At 40.1% G+C, this 19729-nt stretch overlaps 1 protein-coding gene across 3 annotated transcripts in view; it reads left to right on the top strand.

Annotated features, from left to right (window-relative positions):
* Window positions 1-18201, top strand: part of ETNPPL (ethanolamine-phosphate phospho-lyase) — a 24690-nt gene extending 6489 nt beyond the window's left edge. For 2 of the 3 annotated variants that reach the window (XM_017509207.2, XM_017509215.2), the window contains 10 exons: window positions 294-368; window positions 2110-2200; window positions 3713-3829; window positions 5759-5841; window positions 7165-7390; window positions 8878-9032; window positions 10019-10108; window positions 10346-10476; window positions 12830-12897; window positions 14077-14497. In XM_017509207.2, coding sequence (XP_017364696.1) covers window positions 294-368; window positions 2110-2200; window positions 3713-3829; window positions 5759-5841; window positions 7165-7390; window positions 8878-9032; window positions 10019-10108; window positions 10346-10476; window positions 12830-12897; window positions 14077-14205 — 1165 coding nt within the window. In that variant the 3' untranslated portion in view covers window positions 14206-14497. Of the gene's footprint in view, window positions 1-293; window positions 369-2109; window positions 2201-3712; window positions 3830-5758; window positions 5842-7164; window positions 7391-8877; window positions 9033-10018; window positions 10109-10345; window positions 10477-12829; window positions 12898-14076; window positions 14498-18116 lie in introns of those variants that run through there. The other variant, XM_037731747.1, reaches the window with a different exon arrangement.
* The last annotated feature ends 1528 nt before the right edge of the window (window positions 18202-19729 follow it).

Genomic DNA, 19729 nt, shown 5'->3' with positions numbered 1-19729 from the left:
ATCCTGGCTCACTGCAACCTCCACCTCCCAGGTTCAATCAATTCTCCCGCCTCAGCCTCCTGATTAGCTGGGATTACAGGAGAAGGCCGCCATGCTGGCTAATTTTCTGTAGTAGAGACAGAGCTTCACGGTGTTGCCCAGGCTGGTCTCGAACTCCTGGGCTCAGACAGTCAGCCCTCCTCAGCATCCAAAGTGATATGATTACAGGCATAACCTATGACACCTGGTACATCCTAAATGTTTTAAAAAGAGATTGTGTCGCACTGTCCTCTCTCTCTGTGTTATCTTAATAGATCCGAAGCCAACGACTTAGCCTTACGCCTGGCTCAGCAGTTCACAGGCCACCAAGATGTGATCACTCTTGACCAGTAAGTCTTGGACACAAGATTTCTAAGCAAGAAGCTTCTTCAGAGACAAAGTTGTATCAATCCTATCCATACTAATACCATAAACACATGTGAAAGAAGACAGATATATGGAGCAATGTTTTTAAAATGATGTATTAAGCTATCAAGGCCAGCTTAAATCCAGAGGGATACTTAATTCCTTCTAAGTACCAGGAAGTGGGAGAGGTTCTCTTGGGTACTATAGGGGATGTAGCTTCATGGAGTTTGCATGAACAATGGCTTACTTTTCACACACATTTATTTAGCTATTATTAACATGTAAGTAAATCAATAATTTTCCAAATAAAAATACAATGAATTTCTGAAAAATTAAAGCATTCACTTCACTACCGTGATTATCCACAATTACTAATTTTAAAGATAACAATTTAGAACAAATTTTAAAGAAAGCAAGCAGTCAGGTAAAATTTAAAACTTTTTCATTAGCTTATAATTATTAGCAACCACTATCTAATCTTACCTCTCAATTTATTGAATTTATTCATTACATCTTTATTTATTTGTTACGTTTTAATAATGTATTATTAAATGAATTTATTACTTTTTAAACAAGAAATCTGGCAACTTCCATCTTTATTAGAGTTTTTGGTTTTTTTTTTTTTGGAGACAGAGTCTTGGTCTGTCACCCAGGCTGGAGTACAGTGGCATGATCTCTGCTCACTGCAACCTCTGCCTCCTGGGTTTAAGTGGTTCTCCTGCCTCAGCCTCCTGAGTTAGCTGGGATTACAGGTACCCAACGCCACGTTCGACTAACGTTTTGTATTTTTAGTAGAGACAGGGTTTCACCGTGTTGGCCAGGCTGGTTTCGAATTCCTGAGCTTAAAGTGATCCGCCCACCTTGGCCTCCCAAAGTCCTGGGATTATAGGCGTTTGAGTCCCCGAGTCCAGCCTAGGGATCTTTTTTCTTTTAAACTTTTGTCTACTCCTCCACCCCACCCCACTAACCTTAGATGTAGAGGGTGACATTAACTATGCACCTCATTTAATGCCTTTCCCAGTTGCTTTTGGGAACTTATTCATAAATTCTTTGCCAAGGCTGATGTCAAGAATAGTATTTCCTAGGGCTTCTTCTAGGATTTTTACAGTTTTAAGTCTTAAATTTAAGGCTTTAATCCTTGTTGAGTTAATTTTTGTATATGGTAAAATGCAGGGGTCCGGCTTCATTCTTCTGCATATAGCCTCAATCTTAGTTCTTAAAAAGACCTCCTTTTCCTTCTCAACTAGTATTTGCCTAATATTTGCAAGTGGACATATTTTAGAAATCATCCCAAACAGAAACAGAGGCCCATTCTGTGATATAAAGTTGTTTTTAAATTTAGTAGAATGTAACACATATTCTTTTAACACATTTAAAAAATATGTACATGTAAAATATTGCATGAAGATATAGAAAACAATTTTTCACATTTAGACAACCTAATTTAGTGATATAATCTAAATACATCAGTTTTTCCCAACTAAAAAGAAATTGTCAATGAGGACACATGCTTGACTTTCTGGATTTTATTACATGTAAAAGAAGAATTGGACACATTAAGGGCCAGTCTTGCCATGAAAAATTAGATCCCATATAGTTAAATCTCGCACCAATGTTGAGATTCTCGCTGGATGGATGCATATGGGTGAAACGTAACGCTGGTTTTCATATATTTGAAAACATCTCTCTTGGAGTTATTTTGGTTATTGTTTTTTTTCTTTTCAGTGCTTACCATGGTCACCTATCATCCTTAATTGAGATTAGCCCATATAAATTTCTGAAAGGAAAAGATGTCAAAAAAGAATTTGTACATGTGGTAAGTGTCTTAGAATCCTAATCTGAATGTTAGTACTGAAAGAATGCTTCATGATAATCCAGCTCAATAATTTCATCTAAATGAACCTTGAACAAGACACTAAAATCAGGAGCAGTTATGTGGCTTGCTAAAAGTCAAAGGGCTAAATAATGACCGAATGTGATTTAAAATCTATTGATGAGTATTACAATAGGCAAATTAGTTTAGTAGTTGTCAGAACTATCACTTTACTTTTCTTGCTTCTTCATCTTCAGTTACATTGTCTATCACAGATGCCAGCTCAACATTCAGAGTTGAACTAAGTGTGTATGAATGTCTTCAAATTGTTCTTGGCCGGGCACAGTGGCTCACACCTGTAATTCCAGCACTTTGGGAGGCCGAGGCAGGCAGATCACTTGAGGTCGGGAGCGCGAGACCAGCCTGGCTAAGATGGCAAAACCATGTCTCTAGTTTAAAAAAGTACAAATATTAGCCAGGCGTGGTGACAGGTGCCTGTAGTCCCAGCAACTTGGGAGGCTGAGGCAGGAGAATAACTTGAACCCAAGAGGGGAGGTTGCAGTGAGCCAAGATCATACCACTGCACTCTGGCCTGGGTAACAGAGCAAGTCTCCATCTCAAAAAAGAAAAGAAAAGAAAAAATAAATCGCTCCGTATAATAATGCTAAATTATTATGTAGCTTTATTAAGTAAAATAAAGAAACCAACCAAGTTGTTGAAAAGTGAAATATACTTGGTGTGTTGTCTGAGGATCAGTGTAATTTCTTTTTCTTTTTCTTTTTTTTTTTTTTGAGATGGAGTCTCACTTTGGTATCCAGGCTGGAGTGCAGTGGCACCACTGAAACCTCCACCTACCAGGTTCAAGCGATTTTTCAGCCTCAGCCTCTTGAGGAGCTGGGATTACAGGAGTACCCCACCAAACCCTGCTAATTTTTGTATTTTTTGTAGAGACAGGGTTTCACCATGTAGGCCAGACTGATCTCAAACTCCTAACCTTAAGAGATCTGCACACCTCAGCCTCCCAATGTGCTGGGATTACAGGCCTGAGCCACTGCGCCTGGCCGAATTTGTTGAGAATCATCATACTTTCTTTCAAGATTTTAAGATCTGGAGTAAGTGCTAACGCACTCTAGTTTTCTGAATGATTACGATTTGTAGTATTGTTGATAAGTGTTGGCTCATTTTAAATATAGACTAGTTAATACAGTTTCCATTCACTGACATTTTTAAATAGTATCATCACACTTGTTGATTTGAATTTTCTATTTATGTGAACAGGGATACAGTCTTGATATATAATAGTCTGGAAGCAAATCCAAGCTTCTGTTCACAATTCAAAGATGTCAATTCTTCACAGAATTTAGAAATGTTAAGGAAAAAAAAGAACAGAAAACCCTGAAGTATCTTAAGTTTACATGATCGCTATGCTAACATGTCCTTGTGAGGAAATGCCTTTTTTTTTAAGGGTTGTCGAAAGGATAAATTATAAGCAACCGCATTATTTGATGTTTTCAGGCACCAACTCCAGATACTTACAGAGGAAAATATAAAGAAGACCATCAAGACCCAGCCAGTGCTTACGCAGATGAAGTGAAGAAAATCATTGAAGATGCTCAGAGCAGTGGGAGGACGGTTTGTATTTATAGCTTTGGAAACATCTTAACATCTTTTATAAAAGGGATTGAAACTGTTGGAATTCACTGAAGAGATGCATTATTACAATCATGCCTCTAAGACTGTCTATTTGTATTTATCTTGGAAATACAATCACTATCCAGTTCCAGAACTGGTGGCTTATTTCTGACCTTTTCAGTGGTACACAGGATCTAGTCTAGAGGGATAGGGGAAGAGAGAATTTTGACAGGTGGTAACTCAGGGATGGATTATTTCAACTGGTAATAACACCAGGGGTCATTATATGGTGAAGGGAAGAGAAGAGGCAAATAAAGTAGCCCTGGGACCTCAGGACCAATGCAGACTTCCAGACCCACAAGGGAGCCTTGGTGCTTCTCTTGAACTTCAATCTTCTTGAAGCCATAGAGCCTGGGGCCGGTTTGCACCTGGGTAAGCCAAGGCAGAAAATGTTCTTCCAATTTGGGCCTGGACTTCTAAGACAGAAAGAAAATCCTTGAGCAGGAAAAAGTGTTTTCGCTTTCTCAGCCATCACCCTACTGTCTTAGGCTTAATGTTCAACCCTCAGCCCATCTATAGGTTAATTATGTGGATTTTGATGCAACTTGACAATATTTTGCCTTAAAATTGTCTTATGGCATAGACTTGGCTATTGAAAAAACAACCTTAATTGAAATAAAAATGAGGCCTTTTCTTTTTCTGATTAACTCAAATATTTTTGTCTTCATGACTGGAGAGCCATTCACATTTCTTAACTGCTGCTTTTTCTTTCCAACCCGTTTGTTTTTCCTATCTTCTGATGTGAAACATCTGTGCAAGTAGACCTAAAGTTCTACATGTTGTGGGGAGCTTCATACCCTTCCTCTTCAAATGTGATCTACACCTGTTTAAACAAATGTCAATTCTTCACAAACGCTTTTAGGAAAAAATGTAATGCTTTTAGGCAAACAATGCTTTTAGGAAAAAAATTTACTTTATTTACGTTAACAAGATCTTATGGACCCACTCCTGCTAAAAGAGGGTTTGAAGAATTTTTTGAGAAGATTAGCATTCAGCATTTATTGGATTGTTGTTATCATATTAGCAGTGATGAAAACAATGAACAAATATAAAATCAGTCCTTCAGAATATTAGATGTGCTTGCAAAGTCATGGAATTGTATAGCAGAAATCTTGAGTCCAACAGCCTCATTTTGCAGCTAAGAAACTAAATACCTAAAAAGTGAAGGATTTAATCTAAGGTCATACAATTACTAAGGGGTAGTCTGAACTAGAACCTGGGTTCTCTTGATTTCTTATCTCATGTGCTTAGTGCTTTCTCTTCAACATTATCTATTTCCTACTTTCCTTTTCTTAGCCTCTAGGATGCTTCATCTGTAGTTTCTATTGTTAATTGCCCACTGTTGAGTTAAGCGTGGTTTAGGGAGAAACCTAGAAATACGGTATAGTAACTATAGTGTGTGTCCACCAACCACCCTCCCATTTCCACGGTGCAAATTCCAGCCTCAAGTGGCCCTACTTTACAAGTTTAAGAAACAAGCATCACAATAATGCCTTTGGAACCTAGGTAATTTTTTTTACAGGTTCATAATCAAAGACTAATAAAAGTATCAGTCATATTCAGTTCATCCTAATGAAACCACTGCATGTAATGATGGAGAAATGGACGTTGCCCTCCAATCTCCTCTATTTCTCATGGTAGATTTATTGGTATCCTAGATTTTCAGAAGTTAATGATTTAAATCAATTGCTTTACCAACATAGACACATTTTCCTTTTTTTTAAAAATCAAATAGCCAATTTGCCACTTGCCATTCTTAGTTCTATTCCTAGCCATTTTAAAAATAACCTGCTCTATAAGATATCCTCTTTGGCGGGGAGGGGTTGTAGGGGGACCTAATGGACTTTGACCCCGTCTTCTCTTGTATAGATTGCTGCCTTTATTGCTGAATCCATGCAGAGTTGTGGCGGACAAATAATTCCTCCAGCAGGCTACTTCCAGAAAGTGGCAGAGTATGTACTTGACTTGGGCCTCTTTGGTCAAACTGAGAGCACGGTGACAATTCTGTAGGGCCATACTAGTTGCTGAAGTATTAAAATAATTACTGATTAGCTGGTAAACAGCCAAACCTGAATACCTGCCATCCCAGGACTCCTGGTTGCTCTCTCAGCCCTCCCCAAGATCCAGCAAGTACAAGGTTTACACATGGTCCAATAGCAGGGGTTCAGAACTCCACTCCAGCCCCAAGCCTACATCCTCTCTGATTGACTAATACCAAATCTATATTAGTCAGGGTTCTCTAGAGGGACAGAACTATTCAGGGGAGTTTATTAAGTATTAACTTACACGATCACAGTTCCCACAACAGGCTGTCTGCAAGCTGAGGAGCAAGGACAGCCAGTCCAAGTCCCAAAACTGAAGAACTTGGAGTCCGATGTTTGAGAGCAGGAAGCATCCAGCATGGGAGAAAGATATAGGCTGGGAGGCTAGGTCCATCTCTCCTTTCCATGGTTTTCTGCCTGCTTTATATTCACTGGCAGCTGATTAGATTGTGCCCACCAGATTAAGGATGGATCTGCCTTCCCCAGCCCACTGGCTCATGTTAATCTCTTTTGACAACACCCTCACAGATACACCCAGAATCAGTACCTGATGTCCTTCAATTCAATCAAGTTGACAGTATTAACCATCACACAAACCTGCCCAATTAGTAAATACTTGAAGATTAACCCTATTAACAACTACTTGTTTGATTCTTTCTCTTCCCACTTAAAATAATGCAATAGGACTGGGTGCTGTGACTCATGCCTATAATCCCAGCGCTTTGGGAGGTCAAGGTAGGAGGATCACTTGAGGCCAGGAGTTCAAGACCAGCCTGCGCAATATAGCAAGACCCCCTCTCTACAAAAATTTTTAAAAAATATTATCTGGGCATGGTGGTGCATGCCTGTAGTTTCAGCTACTCGGGAGGCTGAGGTGGGAGGATGGCTTGAGCCCAGGAATTTGAGGTTACAGGGAGTTTGATCCCACCACTGCACTCCAGCCTGGGCAACAGGGTAAGACCCCATCTCTTAAAAAAATTAAAAATACTGCAATATAGCTTACTTTAAGCAGCACAAACCCAAATCGTGTGGAATATATTTCATCTAAAAATTATGTGATTATATTGTAAAGTCAATGATATATATGTGGGATTTAGAGTACTAAAATGTTTTTAACAAAAATTAAGGCTTCAGGTTAATCGTATTTTTTGTCATCAATAATTGGCTTCTTTGTGGGCGGGTCTGGGGACTCTCAGTGACCTGAAGGCATTAGACTACCGCTTTGCTTTTCAGGTATGTACATGGTGCAGGGGGTGTGTTTATAGCTGATGAAGTTCAGGTGGGCTTTGGCCGAGTTGGGAAACATTTCTGGAGCTTCCAAATGCATGGCGAAGACTTTGTTCCAGACATCGTCACAATGGGAAAATCTATGGGCAACGGCCACCCAGTGGCATGTGTGGTAACAACCAAAGAAATTGCAGAAGCCTTCAGTAGCTCTGGGATGGAATATTTTAATACGGTAAATTATGGTCTCCATCTTTAATGCTAAGAAGGAAAAACAATGCATGTTCTTGTATTTTTTGCCAATGTAGTGAAGAATAAAGCTCAGGGTTGCCAGCTAACCACCCAGAACTCTGACCAAACTGTTTTTTTCTTATTTTAATAAAATATCCTATATATATATGTATGTGTATATATATATATATATTTGTATGTATATGTGTGTGTGTGTGTGTGTGTGTGTGTGTGTGTGTGTATATATATATATATATATATATATATATATATATTTAACTTTAAGTTCCAGGATACATGCACAGAATGTGCAGATTTGTTACATAGGTATACTTGTGCAATGGTGGTTTGCTGCACTTATCAACCCATCGTCTAGGTTTTAAGCCCCATGTGCATTAGGTATGGCCAAACTTTTACCTAACCAGATTTCATTCTATCTATCTGGCAAAATGCTTCTTGTATTTTTCCTTGTATATCTTTACCTATCCTAAAACAGTCTTATTCATTTTTCCAATGATAGATGTTTGCCCTGCTAAATTCTAGAGGCTATGATATTTTCATTTCTTTGTTTCATACCATACTTAAATTTCCAAAACACTTTTAAAGGGTTTTGATGACTCAGTACTATAAAAGTTATATGGCTGCCATAAGAGATACTATATTTTTAACTTAGGGAAATTATATTTCTTTGCTTTATTCCCATAAGCTTTAAGCTTGGAAAAATTATTGTAGTTTGTGTAGTATATATAATAGGACTTGTTACAGCTAAAAGTAAGATTCAAATCTGAGGACAGGCCAGGTATGGTGGCTCACGCCTGTAATGCCAGCACTTTGGGAGGCCACGGTGGGCAGATCCACGAGGTCACGAGTTCCAGACTAGTCTGGCCAACATGGTGAAACCCCATCTCTACTAAAGATACAAAAATTAGCCTGGCATAGTGGTGCATGCCTGTAATCCCAGCTACTCAGGAGAGTGAGGCAGGAAAATCGCTTGAAGCTGGGAGATGGAGGTTGCAGTGAGCCTAGATCCTACCATTACACTCCAGCCTGGGCCACAGGGCAAGACTCCATCTCAAAAAAAAAAAAAAAAAAAAAGTCTGAGGACATAAATTATTTCGAGAAAATTGTCATTGCTTAGCTATTTTTGCTCAGCTCTTCAAGGACAGGAGCTCCTGTTTCCCTCATTGGGCAACACTATGAAATCCTTAATTCCCAACATAATGTCTGGTGTTTGTTTGGATGAGCAAATAAATTCTCTGGTAGTCCTTCATATCAGTTATGCAGCTTGGAGAATATAATTTAGAATGAATTTTCACTCAATCCTGCATAAATAGAATCATTCTCTATTCTAAATATGAAAAACTAATATTACAAGAGAGCATTTTATTAAATTATATCTTCACTTAAGTATGTATGAGTCAGATTTCTCATGGATGAGGGAATACCACCCATTCAACTGGTTTATTTTCTCAGTTGTCCTTTTTTTTGTAGTATGCAGGAAATCCAGTATCTTGTGCTGTTGGTTTGGCTGTCCTGGATGTAATTGAAAAAGAAGACCTCCAAGAAAATGCCACCAGAGTAGGGAATTTTCTCACTGAGTTACTGAAAAAGCAGAAGGCTAAACACACTTTGATAGGAGATATTAGGTAGGTTCATTATGAAGTTGTCATGTAGTTACTCATATTTTTCAAAATCATAATAGCTTATAGCCTGAGCAACATGGTGAAATCCCATCTCTATTAAAACTACAAAAAATTAGCCAGGCATGGTGGTGCACACCTATAGTTCCAGCTACTCGGGAGGCTGAGGCATGAGAATAGCTTTAGCCTGGGAGGTGGAGGTTGCAGTGAGCCGAGATTGTATCACTGCACTCCAGCTTGGGTGATAGAGTGGGACCCTGTCTCTAATAATAATAGTAATAGCAGTTTATATTTTATCTTATAAGTTTACAATGTAACTAAATATAGAAAACACCAAAAAACAGAGATAGCAGAAATTATTCTTATTCTAGAATCCACTGTTAACATTTGTGTGGGGCCAGGTGTAGTGGTTCACATCTGTAATCCTAGCACCTTGGGAGGCAGAGGCAGGAAAAGTGCTTGAGCCCAGGAGTTTGAGACCAGCCTGGGCAACATAATAAGATCTCGTTACTATTAAATAAATAAATAAATAAAGCAACAACAACAAAAAATATTTGGGTATATGTCTTTCCTGACTTACGCTTTTTTAATAAAGTAGGATAATGTCAGCACCCAAAAGATGAAAAGAAGGAGCTTAATGTAACTCTAAATGATTTATTGAAAATTATTTAAAGTTCTCTTCTGAAAAGCTGGATATTTTTCATATGTATATTTCATATATATGTCAACATTTACCATCATGAACATCCTGAGAAATTAAATAGCATGAAAGGGTTGTTTTTAAGCCTTTTTCTTTTATAATTGAGAAAAGAAAACTGGATGACAAAAACTAATTTATTTTCAGAAGTAGAAACAACTGTAAACAGACTGGTATCTTGGATTAGTTAGAATTAAACTTTGAAGTTAAATGGAAGTTTGGGGATAGTATTAACTTTTTGTGACCATGAAATTTTGGACAGATTGTGTGTCAAGTTTTCCTTCACCTCTCGCAGGGGCATTGGGCTTTTTATTGGAATTGATTTAGTGAAGGACCATCAGAAAAGGACCCCTGCCACAGCTGAAGCTCAGCACATCATCTACAAGTAATTTACCCCCACACCCACCTGTTTGGTATCTTGGCTCCATAATGTCTACCCACTTGAAAGCTTGTTTGGCTTCCTCCCATCCCTCTGAAAAAAGGAAATTTTAAAATATGTCCTATTTATAACGTGGGCTCCTTAAATGCAGAATACTTAACTGCTCTATGTTTAAATCATTCTTCAGTAAGTAAGTGTAGTTATCCTTTGCATGTACTCACATGCCTTTCCTGCACAAATTAGGATGAAAGAAAAACGTGTGCTTCTCAGTGCTGATGGACCTCATAGAAATGTACTTAAAATAAAACCACCTATGTGCTTCACTGAAGAAGATGCAAAGTTCATGGTGGACCAACTTGATGGGATTCTAACAGGTGGGTCCATGGATCTTTAAGATGTCTCCTTGTTCCCTCTCCCAGACCCGCCCCCCAACCCCTGGCCTAGCCATAATGACCATATGCATCTTGTTATTCATGATGGAAGAGAGGCAGGGAAGAAATAAATATGTAACTTTCCATTTAGGATTAGAAAAAGATAGCTGAAAAAATAACTACATGGACTCTTAAACTGAAATTTTCAGTTTGTACTCATATAACCCCAAATATAAGTTTTTGCTGCAAGAGCATACTGTTTTGTCATTTATTTTTACATTAGACTAGCTAGCCTATTTAAAAGTGCGTGTCTGCATTGTGCCATGTACCACAAATACTGCAGTGTATAGTATTTCAGCATTATACCATGAATACATGAAACATTCCTAATAAAAAATTATAGGCTATAGTATGACAGTTCTTTGCTATATGGTGAATCGTTTAACTTTGCAGGGGTTTTTTTTGTTGTTGTTTTTTGTTTTTCTGAGTTAGAGTCTTGCTCTGTCGGGCAGGCCGGAGTGCAGTGGCGCAATCTCAGCTCACTGCAACCTCTGTCTCCCGGGTTTCAGCAATTCTCCTGCCACAGTCTCCCAAGTAGCTGGGATTACAGGTGCATACCACCATGCCTGGCTAATTTCTGTGTTTTTAGTAGAGATGGTGTTTCACCATGTTGGCCATGTTAGCGCCGAACTCCTGACCTCAGGTGATGCACTCACCTCAGCCTCCCAAAGTACTAGGATTACAGATGTAAGCCACCATGTCCAGCCTAACTTTGCACTTTTAATTTTTAGTTTTTAATTTTTTTTTCTGTAGATAGAGTCTTGCTCTGTCACCCAGGCTGGAGTGCAGTGGCCCGATCTCGGCTCACTGCAACCTCTGCCTCCCGGGTTCAAGCAATTCTGCCTCAGCCTCCTGAGTAGCTGGGGTTACAGGCACCCACCTCCATGCCCAGCTACTGTTTGTATTTTTAGCAGAGATGGGTTTCACCATGTTGGCCAGGCTGGTATAAAACTCCGGCCTCAGCCTCCCAAAGTGCTAAGATTACACGTGTGAGCCACTGCACCCAGCCTTAATTTTTAATTTTTTTCTTTTGCTTTTTTCTTTAAAAATATTTAAAATATTAAAATATTCTTGTTTTATTACTATTTAACTTTTGAAGACTTTTGTTATTCAGAATTATGGTCTAGCAAAAAAATGTATCTTTTGTTTATCTGTGTTATGTAACCAGGTTAATTTATTTTTCTTTTATGAACATATGTTGGATTAGAAAGTAAATTAGCACTGTAAAACCATGTTGAAGAGCATAACGTGTAATCAAAGTGATAGATATTGTTGTTTTTGCTTTAGTTGTATTTTTACAAATCAGGCCTGCATGGTGGCACATGCCTCTAAGATCCCAGCACTTTGAGAGGCCGAGGTAGGTGGACCGCTTGAGTTGAGATCAGGATCTCTCAGGAGTTGGAGTCCAGCCTGGGCAACACAGTGAAAGGCTTTCTCTACAAAAAAATGCAAAAATTAGTCGGACGTGGTAGTGTGTGCTACTGTATTCCCAGCTACTTGGGACTTGGCTGAGGTGGGAGAATTACTTGAGCCTGCAAGGTGGAGGTTGCAGTGAGCCATGCCACTACACTTCAGCATGGGTGACAGAGTGAGACTCTATCTCTCAAAAAAAAAAAGAAAAAGAACGAAAAAAGAAAAGAGAGGGAGGGAGGAAGGGAGAGAGGAAGGAAGGAAGAAAGGAAGGGAGGAGGGAGGGAGGGAAGGAAGGAAGGAAGGGAGGAAGGGAGGGAGGGAGGGAAAAGATTCAATTTCTCTACTCACCTCTCAGCCTTTTGGGGTTACGATAAAGCCGAGAAGCCAGGAATCAATATAGCATACAAAACAGATAGTGAACAGTGAATGTTTGGAAACTTGAGAGTCCACATAAGTTATTCATAATACGGTCACTGTCTTTGGACTCAGAGAATATGCTCACAGCCAGACCTGGCAAGCATTCTCACAAGCAGGTGTGTCCTTTGGTCTCATAGGGCTGGATAGAAGAGAGAGTGCAGCTTGGGGCAATCTGTCACTCTATGTCTCCATCAACACAGAGCTTGAGCATTAGTAATAGTGGGCCAGAAGAATTTGAATAAAGTGAATGAGGCATAGGTATAATGGGCTTAGTGCCATTTATAAATGATAATGGCGAAATACTACAAAAATGTCTTAAAGCAATTCAATAGTGACATTATTTTAACACATTACATTTCCTTCTATTCTTCATTAAAGATGTTGCTAAGATACCAAAAAGGTTGTTTTTTTTTTTTTACGGTTTTTATGTTATTCTGTCTTCTCCATAACACCTTCCTTGATTTAGTTTTAGAAGAAGCCACGGGAACCAAAACTGAAAGTGTGACCTCTGAGAATACCCCATGCAAAACAAAGGTAAGAGTCGGCTACTTTATTTTTAGGGGGAAAGTTTGAAATTTGAGGAATGTTTAAAAAGGAATACAAATTTTCAAAAAATTGTGCAATGACCATTAGAGCAATACCAGCCTGTATTATGTTGGCTTATTATTGCAATTTTGAGTGCACAATTAAATCTTCACAGCAAGTATATCATTTGACAGGACTAAAGCCAAAGAACCATTCCTACAAGATCATTCCCATACCAAAGGCAACCTCGGGGACCTGCAAAAGAGGGCCTATGAAATATATAGAGAGATGATAAAAACATCCTAAGCCCCCTAAGCTCCTTCCTGTTTTTCCTGAGGGCTGCCTGACATTGCCTTCAATTCTCACACACTGCTTTTACAATCAGCAGAAGCATTAGCAGGGAGGTTCTGAAGCGCCAGAGTTTGGTCCTGAAATGAACTAAGATGTAAGCTTCGAATGGTAGCAGGGCCTGGGAACCGTCTGGCACTGCCTGGCCTAGTTTCTGCATTTGATGTGCTTCCAGCAGAGGGCCTTGCCATTCTCTCCTGAGTTGCCCAGGGTATGAGAAAGAGCACCCTGGGCTGGGAAACAGAAAGGCAAAAACTTCAGAGGCTTTGTTGCATAATTTGTTGTTTGTTTACGAGTTAGATGCATAAAGGGACACTCAGTGCCTCGAGCCTGCCTGCGCATGCAGTGGAGTCAGCAGTCTTCTTCCATGATTAGAAAACATCAGGCTGTTTGAATGAGAGCAAGTGATTTGCTAACGGCATGACTTCTGTCTTGTCTAACCACACAAACCAATTATAGGAATCAATTATTCTTTGATGTCAAGAGTAGTTTATCAAGGCCAAGACAGAAGCTGTAAAAACTGGTTCCTTAAGCATTAAAAAGAGTCCTGCAAAAACAAACAAAAAAAAGTGTTCAGTGGAAGAAATCCCACTTTGGGGTTAGCAAAGTTGGCACACATTTTATGAAAAGTTGACTCGGAGTCCCAGATTTTCTGTTGACATCCCATTTTAAATGTCTGTTGAAGATACTGAGGAAAGGTTTAGAAAGGAGCAAGCAGTGTTGCTTTGTTTGGTTTTTCTGTGTCCTTTGTTTGTGTGTGGGCTTGTTAAGTCAGTCCTGTGGAGGCTGGTTGGGATTGGAGGTGGATGCCCACTGAAGCTTTGTGTGCCTGTTTTGCAGATGCTGAAAGAAGCATACGTAGAACTGCTTAGGGACAGCACCACTGACTCCAAAGAAAATCCCAGCACAAAGAGAAATGGAATATACACAGATACACATGCGCTGCTCAGTAAGAGGCTCAAGACATGAACAATTTGCATTTTAAAGCAAGATGCAATGTCCAGAGTTATAGACAATGAGTAGATGTTTCTCATCAGTGAATAGCTCTATTGTACCTCTAACAGCTCTACTGTCACTCAGTTTAGATTCATAAATAAAAAGGTAAATGAGTCATCAGTATAAACTAAGTGATAATCAAGCCATGTCAAGATTATTAGTTCAGCCTGTTAATTTCCTTACTTGAGATTTCTGAAGCTACCTAATTTATTCTATTAAATGTAAGCTTGCAAACTCAAAATTAAGTTGGCAGGTTTACCTCTCATGTTTTAATGTTTCAAATTAGAGAGCAAAGTCTAATAGGTTCCTTTGCTTTTGAGTCTTAGTGCCTTAAAATATGTCTTCTATAATGATTTTATATGTAAAAGTATATTTATTGACTGTAATAAAATAAAATATGATGTAAACAAAAAAAAATTACTAGAAAAGTGTTTACCTATCCTTTGCAGAGAATATTAAGGGTTGGGATGGTAAAAGCAAAGTTATATAGAAAAAAGTCACAAACGGTAAATACTAAAAAGCGATTGAATAATTCAGACCTCTGGCAAGGAACTTGGTTAATCACCATGCCGTGGGGATTCAAAAAGGAACAAGGAGTATACACAGAAACACACGCATAAAGATGATTCTGGAACAGCAGCAGTAACTGAAGCAGGGCATTCAGAGTCAGGAGATTTCTGCTGTGTCTATTCACGGATTGTATCACCCAGACCAAGTCATTTACCTGACAAATAAGAAATTATCTTTTGAGACAGGGTAGTTGCCCAGGCTAGAGTGCAGTGGCACTAACATGGCTTACTGCAGCCTTGACCTCCCAGGCTGAAGCAATCCTCCCACCTCTGCCTCCCAAGTAGCTGGGATTACAGGTGCACACCACTATGCCTGGCTAATTTTTTAATTTTCTGTGGTGACAGGATTTCACCATGTTGCTCAGACTGGTCTCGAACTCCTAGCTTCAAGTGATCCACCCACCTTGGCATCCTGAAGTGTTGGGATTACGGATGTGAGCCACTGCACCCAGCTGTGTTTTATTTTTTATTTCATAAAGAAAAGATAATTTTGCTACCGCTGTTTAATGACAGCTAAAGGGGAGGTTGAGAGGAAAATTAATTGTAAAAAGCTTCCTTCCTGAGTTCATCATAAAAATGCAGGCTCTTATTGTTAAACACTTTTTGCTCCTAAAACTGCACTTGTGACTCTGTGGATCCTGCTTGGATAATACTGAGGTTGGTTGCCAGGAGGGTGAGGAGGAGGGGGAAGAGAGGTCTCTGTGGTTTGCTTCTAGGGAGCAAGAGCATTTTGAGATTGTCAGAACTTTCACAGCCCAGATTGACACTCCTGTGAGCATATTTTGTTAGCATGCTCAGAGAGTGTGCCTCATCTTATTGGAGCTGTTATTATGCTCAAGAGAGGGGGAGGAAGAAGAAAGCCTCATACCTATGTTGTGAGCTCTCCAAGTAGGAAATAATTGAAAACTGAGGCTTTACTTTTTGACACACTCTACTCTTCTTTATTACCTATAATTTAGGTTTTTGTAACAGGGAAGAAAGATTAGAAATAAATGACTCCTTCCTGAATACAACAGACATACCACTTGTGAGTGAGGTTTCAGGTAGCTGCCTCGTTTCCATGGTGTCAGAATCAAAGCTGCGTCAGTTTGGTCCTCTTGGACCCCAGACACTGCAAATAATCTCAGGGCCACAACTGGACTCATCATGTCCCTTGTCCACAATTGAAATTCCACTCACCCTCAGCTAACACTTCCACCCATCTGGACGTGCACCAATCCTCATTCCTAAGGAGTCTGAGCCCCTGGTGACCATACCCTTCTTGGGCCAGGGCTGTTGTCTTTGTCCATTCACAGCTACAATTAGACAAGAAGCACCAAGGACACCAAAGCGTGTCCTCTGGGTTCCACACATATCCTTCCTGCTGCCACTGTGGAACAGCAGCCCTACCTACCTGCCGATCAAGGTCAATGAACCCTGCCAACACAGCGACTCTTGCTGCTCCCTAGACATAAGGAGTCAAAGATGCTCAGGTATCAGTCATAGCTTGTAGTTTATCAGGACCCTTGCTTTGTCTCTTGACAAAAGTGCACTGCCTTAAAGGACCAGGGCCTTCGACCTCCCCAAAGTTGCAGGGATGGAGAGAATAAAATTCTCCAGTGAGTTACTGAACGTAAGTGGGGCCACTACCTGATTTCGCCTTTTGAATCAGGGATCCTATTGGAGACACAGTGACACATGGAAATCTCTGATTCAGCACAGCTACTGCATTCTGAAGGATAGCACCCCATGCTTGCAGACAATTGCCCCTGAGCTGGCGCCTCACCTGCACCTCCAACAGTGTACTCCAATTCTACTAAGTTGGCTGCCTCTGGAGGTTGTGATTGTAATACAGCTGGTCAATCTCATGGGCACGTGCCCACTCCTGCACGTCTTCACTGTAGTGTGGCTCTGCTCTTTGGGTGACCTGACTTACAGGATTTTATGCCTGTGCGTCAGGCACTCTATTCCTGTGGGAACAAATCTCTGGCTCCTCCAGGATGAAAGGGGGTCAATGAAGTCAACTTGCCACCAAGTGGCTGATTGGTTTCCTCAAGGAATAGTGTCATATCGGAGGCTCAGTGTTGTTCTCTGCTGCGAGTAGATTAGCTATGCCAGGGACCAATAGTTAAATCTGTCTTGGTAAGTGGGAGTTCGTGCGGTTGACTCATACATGGCCTCCATCACTGACCCTGTGTCCACTTTGTTCATGAGTCCATTGTGCCTGTTGTGAGGTGGCTGATGACAAAAACTAGCTAATGTCAGCCAGTCAAGTCATTTTGCCTACTTGGTTGTTCAATCCCTCTTCTGGGGTGGACACTTCTTAGTGGACATTACACGTGATACAAAAATAACAAGTGGTATTCACTCCCTAAATCCATTTATGTGCCTCTATCCCATATCTCCTTTGTCTCAGATATTCTAATACATTCAGACTCCTAGCTAGCTAGCGAGGCCATTCACTTCACCGCTGCTCATAACTCTATGTATACATGCACCTCACTCCTCCCAACACAGAAGGTGGATGACCAGGTGTGCTACTCAAAGTGCTGCCAATGAGAAGATGTTTTATTGCTGCTCTTTCAAGGCCACTGCTGAGTGTGTCTAGAAAGCAGCCGCCATCTATTTTACCAAAATGGCAGGACTCTGATCTTCACAGAGCTTGTCTCCCACCCTCACCAGCACGCTTGTTTTACCCAGACCTCCAGTGTACTGGGCCACACTGAGGAGCACCTCTTGCCCCTCCTGCTGAGTCAGCATGGCATCATCAGCATAATGGATCACTGTGATACTCTGCAGGATGATCAGATGGTTTGAATCTGTTCGTACTAAGTTATGACAGAGGGCAGGAGAATTAGCATAGTTCTAAGGCAAAAGTATAAAGCATAGTGTCCATTCCATAAGAATGCAAATTATTTCTGATTTTCTTTCATGATCTGCTTAAAAATAAATATATTCCCCCCATTTAACAGCCATATATTATGTAGGCAAGGTCTTATTAATCTGCCCTGGCAACAGTACCACACCTGGCACTGCAGCTGTAATTGGGGCTACTGCTTGGCTGAGTTTGCAATAATGTGCAGTCATTCTCCATAATTTTTATCTAGTCTCCGTGCCCTACTGGCAAATAGAAAGGAGATATGATGAAGAGTAGAAACCACAACCCCTGCATCCTTTAAATTTTTAAGAGTGGCACTAGTCTCCTCCCATCAACCCCCTAGAATGTGATATTGTCTTTAATTTATCCTCTTGGTTGGTGGAGGAACAGGTATGTGGAGACGTAGTTTCAGGTGCTCCAACCTTGCCTACCCAACTGTGATAGCTCTTATTCCGCAGGCCAAGGACCCGGGGGTTTACTCCAACTGCCAAGTACAGATGCTCCTCAACTTATGATGGTGTGACCTCCCAAGAAACACAATGTAAGTTGAAAATATTCTAAGTCAAAAATGCATTTAATGGCCCTTAAGCTCAGAAGCACTATAGGTTAAAAAAAATGCACTTAATACACCCAACCTACTGAACATCCTAGCTTAGTCCAGCCTCCCTTAAGCCCACTCAGAACACCTACATGCCAGCCTGCAGCTGGGCACAGTCGTCAGGCAGCACAGCACACTGTAGACTCTCACTTGTTTATCCTTGTGATGCCATGGCTGTCTGGGAGCCGTGGCTTGTTGCCACTGCCCAGCATCACAAGAGAATATCCTACTACACAGCACTAGCCCAGGAAAAGATCAAAATTCAAAATTTGAAGTACAATTGGGACTGAACGAGTATTGTTTCCCCACCACGGTAAAGTGAAAGAATTCCAAGTGAACCATGGTATGTTAGGGAGCGTCTGTATGTCCATCCCAATCATGCATTCAGGGGCTGCGGAAATGACATAGGTGGCCTTGCCTAGTGAAGCCTTGAGGAGCAGTGAATTTTCCTGCCCACATACTCCGACAAGGCACATATTTACCTGACCAAGATGATAAGGCTCTCTTTGGGGCAGTACAGGCAAGCAGATAAAAAGGCTTTAAACAGGGCACTTTGTAAAGAGGGTGGAGAGATGTTTTCCAGGGAAAGCGAGAAAAAAAGTATTCTCAATATCCAAGATAGGACATCAAGCTACATTTGGTTAGTTTTTTTCAGAGGTACTTCATATATTATGGTGCCATTGCAAATGGTATCCTTTTAAAAATGGTTTTTTGACTGTTCTTGGTATTTAGAAAGTGATTTTGTTTTATTTATTTATTTTGAGACAGACTTTTGCTCTTGTTGCCCAGGCTGGAGTGCAATGGCACAATCTTGGCTCACTACAAACTCTACCTCCTGCGTTCAAGCCATTTTCTTGCCTCAGCCTCCCAAGTAGCTGAGATTACAAGTATGCACCACCATGCCCGGCTAATTTTTGTATTTTTGGTATAGATGGGGTTTTACCATTTTGGTCAGGCTGTGAATGATGAATTTTATCAGTGGATATGTATATCTATTTAAAGGATGATATGATTTTATTCATTATTCTGTACATGTGATTATATTGATTTTCTCTTCTTTTTAAAGCATGTGATCTTTTTCTAACTGACCATTTATGCTTTCAGTCCTTTTTGAGGAATTCCTTTTCATTGTGTATTCTTTTAAAGACACTTTACATTATCACTTTATTTAATTTGTTAATCTCCTTCACATCAGCAGCCACTTTACATTTTGTTATTTAAACTTTTCCTTCTCCAGGAAAATCCTTATAGTTTTTTTCTACATATTTTTCTCCCGAGTTTTTATTCTAAACAATGTCAAAGCTTCAGTGAAGTTTCACATCCTATCCTTCACCAGAATTCACCAATTGTTCATATTTTGCCCCATTTGCTCTACTATGTACACACACACACACACACACACACACACACACATGTGCACGTAAACGCACACACACATACACGCATATACACACACACACACACACACAAGCA

This window comes from Cebus imitator, unplaced genomic scaffold (genome assembly GCF_001604975.1).
Source record: "Cebus imitator isolate Cc_AM_T3 unplaced genomic scaffold, Cebus_imitator-1.0 Scaffold17, whole genome shotgun sequence".
Classification (NCBI taxonomy): Eukaryota; Metazoa; Chordata; class Mammalia; order Primates; family Cebidae; genus Cebus; species Cebus imitator.
Note: the sequence above shows the minus strand (reverse complement) of the source record. Positions and strands in the feature narration are given on the sequence as shown.